Here is a 12,669-nt window from a genome sequence, read left to right on the forward strand (position 1 = left end):
TGGATTTTTAGTTTCTACAAGCGTGATGATTTCAGTTTCTCTATGTTATGTGAATTCTGATATTTTGTTTCTTTGAGTAGCTAACTTAGAAGCATGTATTGGAATTAAATTGTTGTAGAACATAGGTCAATTGCCATATTGAATGTGTTCTTTTTTGCAACGAATAATTGGGTTAAGAACTAGTTATGAGAAATCGATTCTTGAATTCCTAATAACAAATGCCATGTTTTAGGGTTTTTGTGACACTCATATTCTCTTTGATCTTAATGGATTCTTGATTGTTAATTTGAGTAAATGCCATACTAGATTTCAATTAAGAATACACGTATTGATGTAAATGCCATACACTTTACATACACTTAAGAGAGAATCATACAACTCGAGTCAAATGCCATGATCTTGTTGTGAGTGTCGTCATCATATGCTTGCTAGAAATTGATTATCTATTGTTGTTTATGGATTGATTGATTGTTTGGAGGTGGATAGTAAGTCCTAGTTATTGTTCTTGATTGATTTTAAACCAATTTCTCTTAAACCATAATTTAAATTTTGTTTTGTTTTGTTTTCCTTATTTTGTTTTATTCACAAAATCAAATTAAATCAAAACCGCCCTTGGTGTTACATTGATAAACATCTCTTTAGATCACAAAACATCTTTTTAGATCACAATCTCTGTGGAATCGACCCTTGCTTGCTTACTATACTATCATTTGATTTGTGCACTTGCAAGGTTTTAATATTGTTGTTAAAAATTACCAACACCGAGATCTAACTTTAATCAAACGATTGTATTGCCGAGCAAGGAACCTCCTCACAGCCTAGGTTCTTTCATTACCTCGAGGTCAAGGCTTTATGTGAGCAACCAAATGATGTGGAGTGGGTGAAGATGAAGATTAAAGGTGAACGTAATGAAACGAAGAACAAGTGCGTAAAGTAAAGGTGCTTAAATTTAAATATAATTTAAAGATAAATGCGTAAAATAAATAATGTAAAGATGAGAATTAAAATACGATAAAATAGATCAAAGCAATAAATAAACAAGAACAAAATAGGAACGATAAGAATGAGAAACTAAATTAAACTTGAAATTTAATTTAATGAAAGTGTGATAACAATGAAAAGTAAAGCAATTGAAATAAACTTGAATTTAAATGACAAGAAAATATAAATTGAATAAGAATTTAAACTTACACTAGAAAAAGGACGAACTCGCTATCTAGGTGCGTGAAAAGTAAAATCCAAAGTCTAGGAAAAGAAGAGTGCGAGACGAAAAATAGGTTTGTCTGTCTGATGTTGTTTGTCATCTGCCTTCGTTTGGTGAAGTTTATATAGGGCGCCCGTTGACGCATGGGTTGGCCATTGAATGGCCAAATGTCAACTCTTTTAAACTTCTTTCCTTTCGAGGCCCTCTAAATTCGTAAGACTACATTGGTGGAGATATTATGATTGCTTAATTATCTCTTATTTGGAATATTCTGAACTATCATCAATCTCTTTGATTTCTTTTCTTGTGAGGCCACTGCCATGTGCATACACTCTTCTGGAAATCTTGGGCACGAATCTGTGGCTTGGGCTTGACCTCCGAGATTTCATCTTGACATCTGGTGGAACCTCGTGCTCTTTGAGTTTTTAGAATTCTAGAGTTGGCTGACCATCTGCCAAGTTGGATGGTATGGGAACTCTAAATATTTGGATGTTGGGCTTGGCCCTATGTTGGACTATCTTTGAGTTCTCAAATATTCGAATATTGGGAACTTGGCGGACATACCTCCCGCCGAACTTCAACTCCCTCGGCGGAAATAACTCCCGCTGAACTTCAACTCCCTCGACGAAAATACCTCCCGCTGAACTTCAGCTCCCTCGGCCCAACTTTGCTTGCCCAAGTGTTACGAGGAGGGTGCCAAGGTGCTGAAGGAGAAAATTCGCCCCGGCCCAGCTATTTATAAGAGGAGTGGCCGACCAAGGTATTTAAGGAGTGGCCACCCCAACTTTTTGAGAAGTGCTCGGTCATTTTTTCAAAAGGAAGCACTCGGCCAATTTTGCAAGGATACGTCCGGCCACTTTTTTAAGGATATGCCCGACCACTTTTACAAAGGGAAGTGCCCGATCATTTTTGCAAAAGGAAGCGCCGAGCGGCATTTTTGAGAAGTCACCATGGCCTTTGAAGAAAAGACCTCGGCCACCTTTTTGAGAAAGCACCTCGGCAGCTAGGAATTCTTGGCTAGGAAATCTGCAGCTAGGAATTCTTTAGCCGCTAGGAATTCTCAACCACTAGGAATTCTTTGGCCGATAGGAATTGCGCCACTAGGAATTCTTCAGCGGCTAGGAATTCTCGACCGTTAGGAATTCTTCGGCTGCTAGGAATTCTCGGCTGCAAGGAATTGCACCACTAGGAATTCTCAACCGCTAGGAATTGCGCCACTAGGAATTCTTCAGTTGCTAGGAATTATTGGCCACTTGGAATTGCGCCACTAGGAATTCTCGGCCGCTAGGAATTCTTCAGCCGTTAGGAATTCCTCCTTGGCGGATTGGGTGAATTTTGACCACCCCCAAACAATTATACATAGTAAAAGAGTTTGCTGCTACCCCGGAGACGTAGGCACACTTGTCGAACCTCATTAAATACTGTGTTATTTACTTTATATTTCAGCTTTTATTTATGGCTTAAATGTTAAAATGGTCCATGTATTTTACTACATTGGCTAATTTAATCCCAGTATTTTTAATTTAGCCAATTCAGTCTTTGTGTTTAGGACCGTTAGCCAATTTAGTCCTTCCATTAAATTTTTTTATATATGAACATGATAATCTTTTTTTTTCTTTTGAAAACATATAAAGCTTTTTTAAATTAAAAAAGTTTAATTGATTTAAAAATATATCAATAACATAACACTAGAAGAATAAATAAAAAAACTTCAAAAAAAAAAAAAAAGGATGAGCATAGTCGGGGAGGGTAAGGGCTGCTTAGCTAGTGGAGTAGTGGACAAATGGCTAGACAATGGTTGGGTTCGGGAAGATCTTGCTGGGAGCTGGTCGAGGGTAATGGCCTTCTTTTTGTTTTTGAGAGAGAGAGAAGAGGGAGATATTAGGGCTGGGATGGATTAGAGTTGGGCCTTTGGGTGGGGAGAAAGTGGCTTGGGTAGAGATAGACAGGGTTGTGGGTTGTTGCTGGGGAGAGAAAGAAAAGAGATGGGTTGTGGTGGTTGAGATAGGCGAATTTTTATATTTTTGTTTAGTTCTTATTTTGTTATTATTAATATTTAAATTGTTTTTTAAAATTTTTAAATGAAATTTAACAGAATGAATCACATTGACTAATAATCATAAATACAAGAATCAAATTGGATAAATTAAAAATACAGGACCATTTTAACATTTAAGCTTTTTGTTTCCCTCTTTTCGGCCGAGGCGGCCAACGAAAGGAACTTTTAGTCCTTCTTCTTTTGAATGCAAGGCGTGCCACCATCAAGCCACGAATTTGGGCTTGAATGGAATGTGAGTAGATGGATATGTTGCACTTCTAACTTCTGATCAAACGACTAATCGGTCAAGCAAGGAACCTCATCTTGGCCTAGATTCTTTCACTTCCTCGGGCTCGAGAATGATTAGGTTTCGTACAGATGTTTTTGTGATTTTTAGGGTTTTAAGTAAAAATAATGCAATTAAACTAAATATACGTATAAACGTAAAGACAAGAATTGAAGTGCGATAAAATAAATCAAGGCGATAAATAAAGCAAGAACGAAATAAAAGCGATAAGAACGATAAGAGAAATAAACTTAAATAAACTTGAAATTAAACTTAATAAAAGTGCGATAACAATGAAAGGTAAAGCAATTGAAATAAACTTGAATGTAAATGACCAGAAATATAAATTGAACGAGAATTTAAACTTACACTAGGAAATATGAAGAACTCGCTACACTAAGTGCTTGAAAAGTAAAATCCTAAGTCTAGTAAAAGAAAAGTGTGAGACAAAAAATAGGTTTGTTTGTATGATGTTGTGTGTCTCTTTCCTTCGTTTGATGAGGTTTATATAGGGCATTCGTCAGCCCATGGGCTGGCCATTGAATGGCCTAAGGTCAACTCTTTTAAAACTTCTTTCCTTCTAAGGCCCCCCTAAATCCGTGGGATTGTATTGAATGAAATATTCGGATATGCTTGATTCTTCCTTGCTTTGGACCATTCAAAGTTATTATTAAACTCCTAGATTTTCTTTCCTTGTGAAGCCTCCGTTACGTGCATATAATCCTCCGAAAATCCTGAACTTGAATTGGTGTCTTGGGTTTGGAACTTCAATCTTTGGAATGGCATGAAGATGCCCTTCATAACTTTCGAATTCCTGAAACTCTAAAATTGGTCCACCGAGGAAACTCATTTAATCTTTATATTCATGTATTAAATATTATTGATATCATCAGCGGCACAAAACATGAATTTTACATATATATGTATATATGGGCGGGCTAGCCACTTGGGTTCCATTATATATATAAAATGGGCTGATATAAAACCCTCCCTAAACCTAAAACATTCCAACCGCAACAATAACCCTCCAGTCCAAAAAGCCCGACCGCCACTCATCCATGTTCTTGATCTCTTCCCCTGGATGATCTTTGTATTTTAAAATAAAAGATCTTGTTTTTGAAAAATCTGCCGCCCATTATTAAAATATTAGAAGCCTCACTCCAGCATTTTCTATAAATATGAGAGGCTCTTTGATAAGTGACTCTTGCATTTCTTAAGCCAAAATGCATTACAGTGTATTCAAAAGCACTTATATCTCCTGGGCTGCTCTTTTATGAAGGTGATGATCTCTTGAGATGTAGTGGATTTCACAGGTTTGGCTTCCACCCATATGGTGAAATACTAAGCTGGAATTGCACTGTGGTACCTGTTCTGCTTCATCAGGGCTCTCCATAAATTTGTTGAGGTTTTCATATTTGTAAAATCCCGAAAACTGACTACTGATGGTCTTTTCTGCCAAAATAGATAACTTCCATTTTTCTTTGCATTTTAAAATAAAAGATCTTGTTTTTGAAAAATCTACCGCCCATTATTAAAAAATTAGAAGCCCCACTCCAGCATTTTCTGCCAAATTAGGCCCAAACAAAAGACCCGGCCGCACTTAGAACACAATGTGGTCTAAGTCTCCAGCCGCAATTCTGGTCACTCTCCAGCCCTCCTAGCTCCATCCGGCCGCAAACTTGTGCAGCCCGGATTTTAAGTTTCAAGGTCCCGACAAGATTTCGAACTCCCAGCCCAGTTGCATCTTCCAACCCTCGGCCACGCCTCACAAGCTCCTGCACCAACGGCTGCCCGCCCTTCAATTGAGAAGCTCCGCTGCACTCTCCAGCCCATCCCCTTCGGTCATGCCCAGTTCCATCCGGCCCAACTCTGCAAATAAATCCCGGGCGTATCTTCAACTACAAACTGAGCCGTCTTCTTCAGCCAAGCTTCCACACAGCCCGACCCATCTTCCGGCCACGGCCTAGCCACATAGACTCTAGCTGCGCTTGAATTTACTCCGGCCGTTTGTACTTCTTAAGGCGCCCGGGTTGGGTGAATTCTCACCACCCCCAAATACTTTTATGTACCCATTTTGAAATTATTCAAGGCACTCAAAGATATGGAAACACCTACATAAAAGGGCAGAACTGTGTATAGCTGCCTGGGGCTTTATCCCAATGCAGCTTTCGGCTCAAATAAATTTTGCCCATAAGCTGTAGGTTTTTATTATATTTAGCCCATCAAAACTAGGTTTAAAATATCCAGCCCAACTTTATGGCCCAGAAAACTTAGAGACAAAATCTGGAAAAGGAAGAGGATTCAAAATCGGTAAGATTAAAAATAGCACTGGCATTTGGGAAAACTCATGATTCAGTCTTCGTCCGTATTTTGTCTCAAATTTTAGAAAAAAATTCGAGAAACCAATGTTTTGACCTGCCTTTTTACATGGTGGAAATAAAGTAAGCTGTTGAGACTCCAAGCACAAATGGCATCATCCAAGCTCCAAGCTATTCAAAGAATTGGAGGACTATTCCCGATGAGGAACTCTTCCAATTTTAGAAAATGAGAAGGCTCAATTGAAAAGGCTTATGACTTAATCAATTGAGTCTACATTACATGCTGTCTAATTAAGTTTGGCAGATTAATTCATTTCAAAGCTGATTTCTCGTCCAACAAATTCGAAAGAAACTATTTTCACACAGCTCAACAATATGGCCCAAAGTTTGTGACCTTAATTAGTTTCTCTAAACTTATTAATGGCATGGTTGAAGAATACTTGTTCCCATCCTTTCAAATTATGGAAGACTTTTAACTGTTCAACCACTAATTGTTCCAAGCATCAAAGTATTCTAACTTCTCCCTCTTAATGTCTTTACTTTAAATTATAAATGTTCTTATTTTCAATGTCTCCAGTGCTAAAATTTCGGGTAGAAATAGGAATCAGGAACTGTTTCATGTGATTAATCAGCACCAGTTGAAAAGCAACACCAACTTGTAAAAACAGTAGATGTAAAACAAAAAACATAATTAGAATGCCAATTTGATTGATTGATTGTATAAGAAAATCAGCCTCAGACATCCAAGGAAGGATAAAAGCAGCACAAGCTCTCAAGCCTGGCGAAGGCGAAAGCTCTTAGGCGGCCACTGCGAATGTTCTTGAGAAACAAGCCTTAGATTTGTCATCACAGGTGATTCAAACCAAACATACAGCACATTTAAATGGGATTTTAAAACTGAAAGAAAACATAAATTTTGCCAAACCAAATTTCAACAATTTATGCTAGATTTTAAAAACAACTTGCTACATTAATGGAAATCCCGAAACCAAGCAGAAAACCAATTTACAGCAAAAAATTTAAAATTTAAAAAACCAGAGGATTTTTGTTTTGCAAAATCTCAGACATCCAAGGAAGGATAAAGCAGCATTAGCTCTCAAGCCTGGCGTGGCGAAAGCTCTTAGGCGGCCACTGCGAATGTTCTTGAGAAACAAGCCTTACTTTTGTCATCATTGATGATAATATTCAATAAAATAATCACAGCAAAATAACCATGAACAATAGAGGTTTAAAACCCAGGTATCAAAAAATTATAAACAAAAATAAATAAATAAATAATTATGTTTAACTGAAAATCATTGGGTAATTGAGATAAATTAATCCATCTCATCCAACAATGATCAGCCAGAAAAAACCAGAAAGCAGCTTACAAAAGTGAATGGAGAAAAGATCAAACCCGTTCATCCCCAAACCCTAAATCAAGAATAGTGGGCATGAACCAAATATATTTCTCACCGATAACAAAATCGAAAACCCAGAATAAAAACCAACCATTAAATACAGAATGCACATAGAAAAACAGAGAAGCAGAGAAAAAAGTCTCAGACATCCAAGGAAGGATAAAAGCAGCACACGCTCTCAAGCCCGGCGAAAGGCGAAAGCACTTAGGCGGCCACTGCGAATGTTCTTGAGAAACAAGCCTTTGGATCTATCATCATCGACCGTTCATTATCACAACCCACAGACCAATACACAGCAAGCAACAGAAGAAAACAAGAATACAGAAACACATCTACAACAGATAATACGCAAGCGAAGACGAAATCAGAGCAACCCAATCAAGAGGATTTTACAAGGTAGAAGGGATGTACGAGGGAGAGGAAGGAGGAGGGGTTTTATTTATACAGATCAGACGAGGTGGGGATTTTAGGGTTTCGTGGGATTAGACGGCTACGATTGGTTCGTGGAACAATCTAGACGATTTGAGAACTTCTACATGAAGTGGCATTTTTCGGATTGGGCTTTTATTTAGGGTAAACTGCCGATTATCCTTGAATTATTTGGACTATCGAAATAATCACTTTAAATTAATTTTTCAGCTAATTTAGCCTCCATATTAAATTTAGTCTCCAATTTCGTCTGTATCGTTAGCTTTTTCACAATTCCATTCAAATGCCCGTTAAAAACACAACGTGAATGACACATATGACTTCTGTTGAGGGTAATCTTGTCCTTCTAATCCTCATACTCCTTTTAGCGCTCCCTATGCCCAATTTCCAAATTAGATTTAGATTGGCTACCTAGTTTTATCTTGCATGTTTAGCTAAGTTGGCTGGGAAATGTTTGACTAATCAATCTAATTGGTGGACACAGTGAGTAACTCAGAAGTATTTCAGACAAGATAATTTCTTCAACCTTAGAAAAACGGCTACACATTCTATGGCATGGAAAGCTATCCTAGATGCTAGACCAGTTATGAACAAAAGGCTTTGTTGAATAGTGAGAAATGATCACTATATTTTTTTTAATAAGAGAGTGATGGCCATGTCAAGCTAGCTGGAGCCTAGAAGATAAGAGAGGTCACCACTACTGCGGTTGAAGGCCTTGCCCTCTGTGATGTACTTGTTCATGCTCTACATCGAGGATGGTGACAGTCTCAAATCCCTTGGAGAATTATATTTACTTATTCAGGATATCCACTTAAGTTCCTGCTGTGAAGCTGTTCAACTTCAACATGTTTACTCGGAAGCAAATTTCGGGACTGATGCTCTTGCCATGGGCTTAACTTCTCCTCCCTAAAGGAGCATGGACTTCCTCTTTCTGTTGTAAATGTTTTCTACTTCGACTTCTTTGAGCGTCCTTGGCCAAAAGGCTTTCTAGTTCGACCTTTTTGGCTCTGCTTGCCCAAAAAGGCTTTGGGCTGTAACTTTTCTTTTTCGTACTAGAAAAAAACTCATATACTAATGTGCCAACATTTGTTTCTTTTATATTTGGCCTCACATTAAATCTCATTTATTTAAAATCAACAAAGCCAAACGAGCTCTACCGTAGTGGAAGAAGGACGTTGACATATAGACCAGTAAATGTGTGAAAATTCCACTCTCCTTGTAATTCAGACTAGAAACAAAAAAACACACAAGTTTCGTGTATCATGCCAAATGAGTTAGTTGATGTGGTATTACTCATTACTTTATTTTGTATCCAAGCTATATGGAAGAAGTGATTAATCAAATGTAAGACCTTGGATGAAAAATAAATATTTTTAATTATGCAATAACTGAAAGTTCCACTTTTCTTTCTTCATTCCCCTTTTTCTTTCTTTTGATTAGACTCGTTCCTAAACCCTAATGCAATCAGTTGATCAAAATTCTGGATGTTCCTTTTCCCCTTTTTTCCTTTGACAAAATGCAAATCCCACTGGGGGGTTCACCTCTAAACCTCCATGAGCTGACAGAGTAATGTCAACCTTACAAGTGTTGACTCCTTCCCAATAATAATTTGTAAAAGCAAACAGACAAAAAAAAAAAAAAAATTGTGCACATATTTCATAACAAAGCTCAGCAGCAACAATATCGTAATCAATGAAAAACAATTATGGTCAAGAAGTTCAGAAACAAAAACCAAAAAAAAAAAAAAAAAAAAAAAAAAAGGATGTTAATGAAATCATCTTGAGAAGGGGGCACTATAATGACTAGAGCTGGACCATTGCTGCGATTGAAAATCAGCAGCTGTACTATTCTGATCACCTGTGGCTGGTCTCAGGGGAAGCGAAGACTGAGTCCAAAAAAGTGAAGAGAAAGCAGGTGGTGGTGGCGAAGAAGAAGATGAAGAAACAGAGGAGGCAAGTGGAGAAGAAGAAGATGAAGAAACAGATGGAGTTGCAGAGGATGACAGAAGCATCTGATCATAAAGGCTCATAGGTTGCTGCCTCTGCACATCAACCGGCTTACAGTAGCCTAGAAGATTTCTTGAAGCCTCATGAGAAGAATGCTGCATGGATTGGAATGCTTGAGAGTGGACAATAGGCTCGGTGGATGTAGCAACGGACAAAAGGGTATTGGGAGGAGCAGAATTGGTCAGTTGGGTCGCCGGAGAATCGGCAATCGGTGTTCGGAGCCGGACGTTTTCGGGGAAGTTGAGCTTGGCCTTGTTGCCCCTGAACCGGAGGGCGGCTTCGTCGTAGGCTTGGGCAGCGGCCTCTGCTGTTTCAAATGTGCCTAGCCACACTCTTGCAGCCTTGAAGGGATCTCTGATTTCAGCTGCCCATTTGCCCCATGGCCTCTGCCTCACTCCTCTGTATCTTCTTCTTATTGGTTCTGCTATTTGGGTAGCGCTGTATACAAATGTGCTTGGAGGGAATGCTGTTTGTGTTGGTGGTGTTGTGCTTGAGCCTTCTGCAGATATTGGCAACAAATATGAAAAACGTTAAACAAAAGAAACAAACAAGCGAACAGATAAAAACAAAACACAGAGGCCAAGAGAGATAATTCATCACTCTATTATTATTTTTATTTTGGACTGATTGTTCGAGACGAGTCTGTTCGCGTAACTTCATGTGAAAGGAATTGAATGCGTGCACGATTTTATTTCAATCAGTCAACCCTTGTAAAATCCAAAAGATTAAGTGAAAAAAGAAATTACCTCCTAAAACAGGGGAAGAGCTCTGCTTTGGAAATTCATCAAAAGCTCTACAAAGCCTAGTAACCGACTGGCCACCACCACCTTCCTCTTCTTCTCGTCCTCTCTTCGTCCCTGAATCCGAACCACCTACGCTTGATGAAATCAAACCACCACCAACATCTTCACTCTGTCTATTAATTACCAAACTACTCTCTTCAGCTGCCAGCTCCTCATCCCCAGCCACCACATGCGCCAAAGCTGATACCATGGCCGACATCTCTCTCTCCCTATCCAACCGCAGCAGCATTGACGAGCCGGCGGAAGCTAATATTTCACTCCCTCCTCCTCCACCACCGCTGCCGCCCCCGCGTTGTCGTTGTCGCTGCTGCAGCTGTTGTGAAAAAACTAGGGGCTCATAGAGCCATTCTTCAATGCTATGCTCTGTCCCAATATTGCTATGCCTTTCGGCACGTTGGTCTTTTTCCGCCACCTTTAGCACACACATATATATTATATATCCACCCAAAGAACTTAAAACACACCAAATACTGTAGAGCTGAGCTTAGGCAACGTCAGGAAATTAACAAACACAAACGCCCACCACACCAAGCTTAGCTTTGAACCGGCATCTAAATATATGCAATATTGCTGGAAGCTCTACACACACGCATATATATATATATATATATATATATATATACATGATTAATTAAACGCCGCCAAGAATATATATAGGTCGGTTAAATGGTCTTTGCCGGAACCATCTTCATGTTGAAGAAACCCATATAATATTAAATATTAAAATTCAATAGTATAAACGGTCTGAGAGAATTCGGTGCTTGCCTTAGCAACCGGCTTGATTTTAGAATGGATAGATATAGGAAGGAATTTTTATTGGGTCAAAAGCAAAGGGTGTGAACTAAAAAACATGAAAATGAGTTGCCGTGTGAACCAAAAATATGTGACAGGCATTTGAGCTTAGAGGGAACCCAAGCCAATCAATCAAAATGACGGTTTCGAAATTAGTCGGTATTGGGTTACAAAAAGAGAAGCTACAGCCGACGTGAATTCTGACAACCTTTTTTGCCTGCTGTTTTCGGTTTGGTTACAACATGGATTAACTAGTTTTTAAGGAACTATAGTAAAGTGAAAAGCTGTTTTATTTTTTAATAAAAAGAAAAGAAAAAGTCAATGGGGATGAGGGAGAGGTTTGACTGCTTGGGAAGTTTGAAAGTCTAGTAAACGGCTCTGAGATTTTTAGGCGCACTGATGTCACAACAGAAACCCATTGCACCTTGTTACTAAAAAGAAATGCTATTTGCTATTGAGGTATAACTAGCTTTTTTATCTTTATTTATGTGGATAGAAGTTCAAAACTTTTAGGTACCTAATGAATATTTGTGTAAACTTCTTACCGTAATATCTTGTATAAAAATAAAAAAAATATTATTTGTACCACATTTATTGACTATCTCTCTAATATAGGTGAATTTTACGCTAACCTAGATGGTCTCACATGCGTTTGTGGGACACACCTCAATTAAAGAGGTGGTCAACTATGCAATCTATAAATGTAATACAATTAGTATTATTGGAAAAGAATAGACTAAAATGTAGCAAGGTCCCTAAACTAAGAACCGATTTTACTTTTCATCTCTCAACTCCAAAAATTGTTATGGTTGTCCTTCAATTAGATCTCTTGTTGCATCTTTGGTCTTTCCGTCAATTATGTTAAGTTTTCTGTTAAATAAAGGAAAAATTGGGAAATTCATAACAAATATTTTATGAGATAAATAAATGCATTTAAAAAAAAAGTAACTGATAAACTTTGAGATATAGGTTTCAGCAGTCCTGATCTCTTGGACCCCTGTAGTCCAAGAGATTTATGGTCACTCACCGTTGGATGTAAATTCAACGGTTCACTCATTTATGACTTAAATCGGGTAATAATCATTTATGTCATATTGCATTTATATATATCATTTGGAACCATTGGATTAATATCCAACGGTGGGTGACCACAATCTCTTGGACTCCTGTAGTCCAAGAGATCGGGACTGTAGGTTTCAGAGAGTCCATGGTTGCTCAAAAGGGCCGAAACAGAGTCTGCTCCCTGTGAGGAAAATTATAATACTGTTTCTCACTCAATCTTTAAATCCTGTTATGATTTCCTGATAAGGTCATAATTTCACACATTTGCATGCCTTCTTTTCTTAGTAATTTTGTTTAGCTTCTCTTTATTTTGAGTCTCTTACCTATGTTT

At 38.2% G+C, this 12,669-nt stretch overlaps 1 protein-coding gene and 3 non-coding genes across 4 annotated transcripts; all 4 read right to left on the reverse strand.

Annotated features, from left to right (window-relative positions):
• Positions 1 to 6,577: 6,577 nt before the first annotated feature.
• On the reverse strand, positions 6,578 to 6,701 carry LOC117612338. Its single transcript, XR_004583377.1, has one exon. It is a non-coding gene; the product is annotated as a small nucleolar RNA SNORD14 (small nucleolar RNA).
• Positions 6,702 to 6,902: 201 nt separating this feature from the next.
• LOC117612337 lies at positions 6,903 to 7,024 on the reverse strand. Its single transcript, XR_004583376.1, has one exon. It is a non-coding gene; the product is annotated as a small nucleolar RNA SNORD14 (small nucleolar RNA).
• Positions 7,025 to 7,383: 359 nt separating this feature from the next.
• Positions 7,384 to 7,509, reverse strand: LOC117612339. The gene has a single exon (XR_004583378.1). It is a non-coding gene; the product is annotated as a small nucleolar RNA SNORD14 (small nucleolar RNA).
• Positions 7,510 to 9,309: 1,800 nt separating this feature from the next.
• On the reverse strand, positions 9,310 to 11,087 carry LOC117636301 (ethylene-responsive transcription factor ERF110-like). Its single transcript, XM_034370738.1, has 2 exons — positions 10,428 to 11,087; positions 9,310 to 10,180 (listed from the first exon to the last, which is right to left on the reverse strand). Exons 1-2 carry the CDS (start codon positions 10,909 to 10,911, stop codon positions 9,450 to 9,452), a joined length of 1,215 nt encoding a protein of 404 aa, XP_034226629.1. The 5' UTR covers positions 10,912 to 11,087; the 3' UTR covers positions 9,310 to 9,449.
• Between the last annotated feature and the right edge of the window lie 1,582 nt (positions 11,088 to 12,669).

Source organism: Prunus dulcis, chromosome 8, assembly GCF_902201215.1.
Source record: "Prunus dulcis chromosome 8, ALMONDv2, whole genome shotgun sequence".
NCBI lineage: Eukaryota > Viridiplantae > Streptophyta > Magnoliopsida > Rosales > Rosaceae > Prunus > Prunus dulcis.

Bases quoted from the DNA above. Each gene is read 5' to 3' on its own strand.
- LOC117636301 (XM_034370738.1), bottom strand. From the start codon at position 10,911: ATGTGTGTGCTAAAGGTGGCGGAAAAAGACCAACGTGCCGAAAGGCAT. The intron at 10,181-10,427 runs GTAATTTCTTTT...CAATATCTGCAG, and splicing joins CTCTTCCCCTGTTTTAGGAG to AAGGCTCAAGCACAACACCA.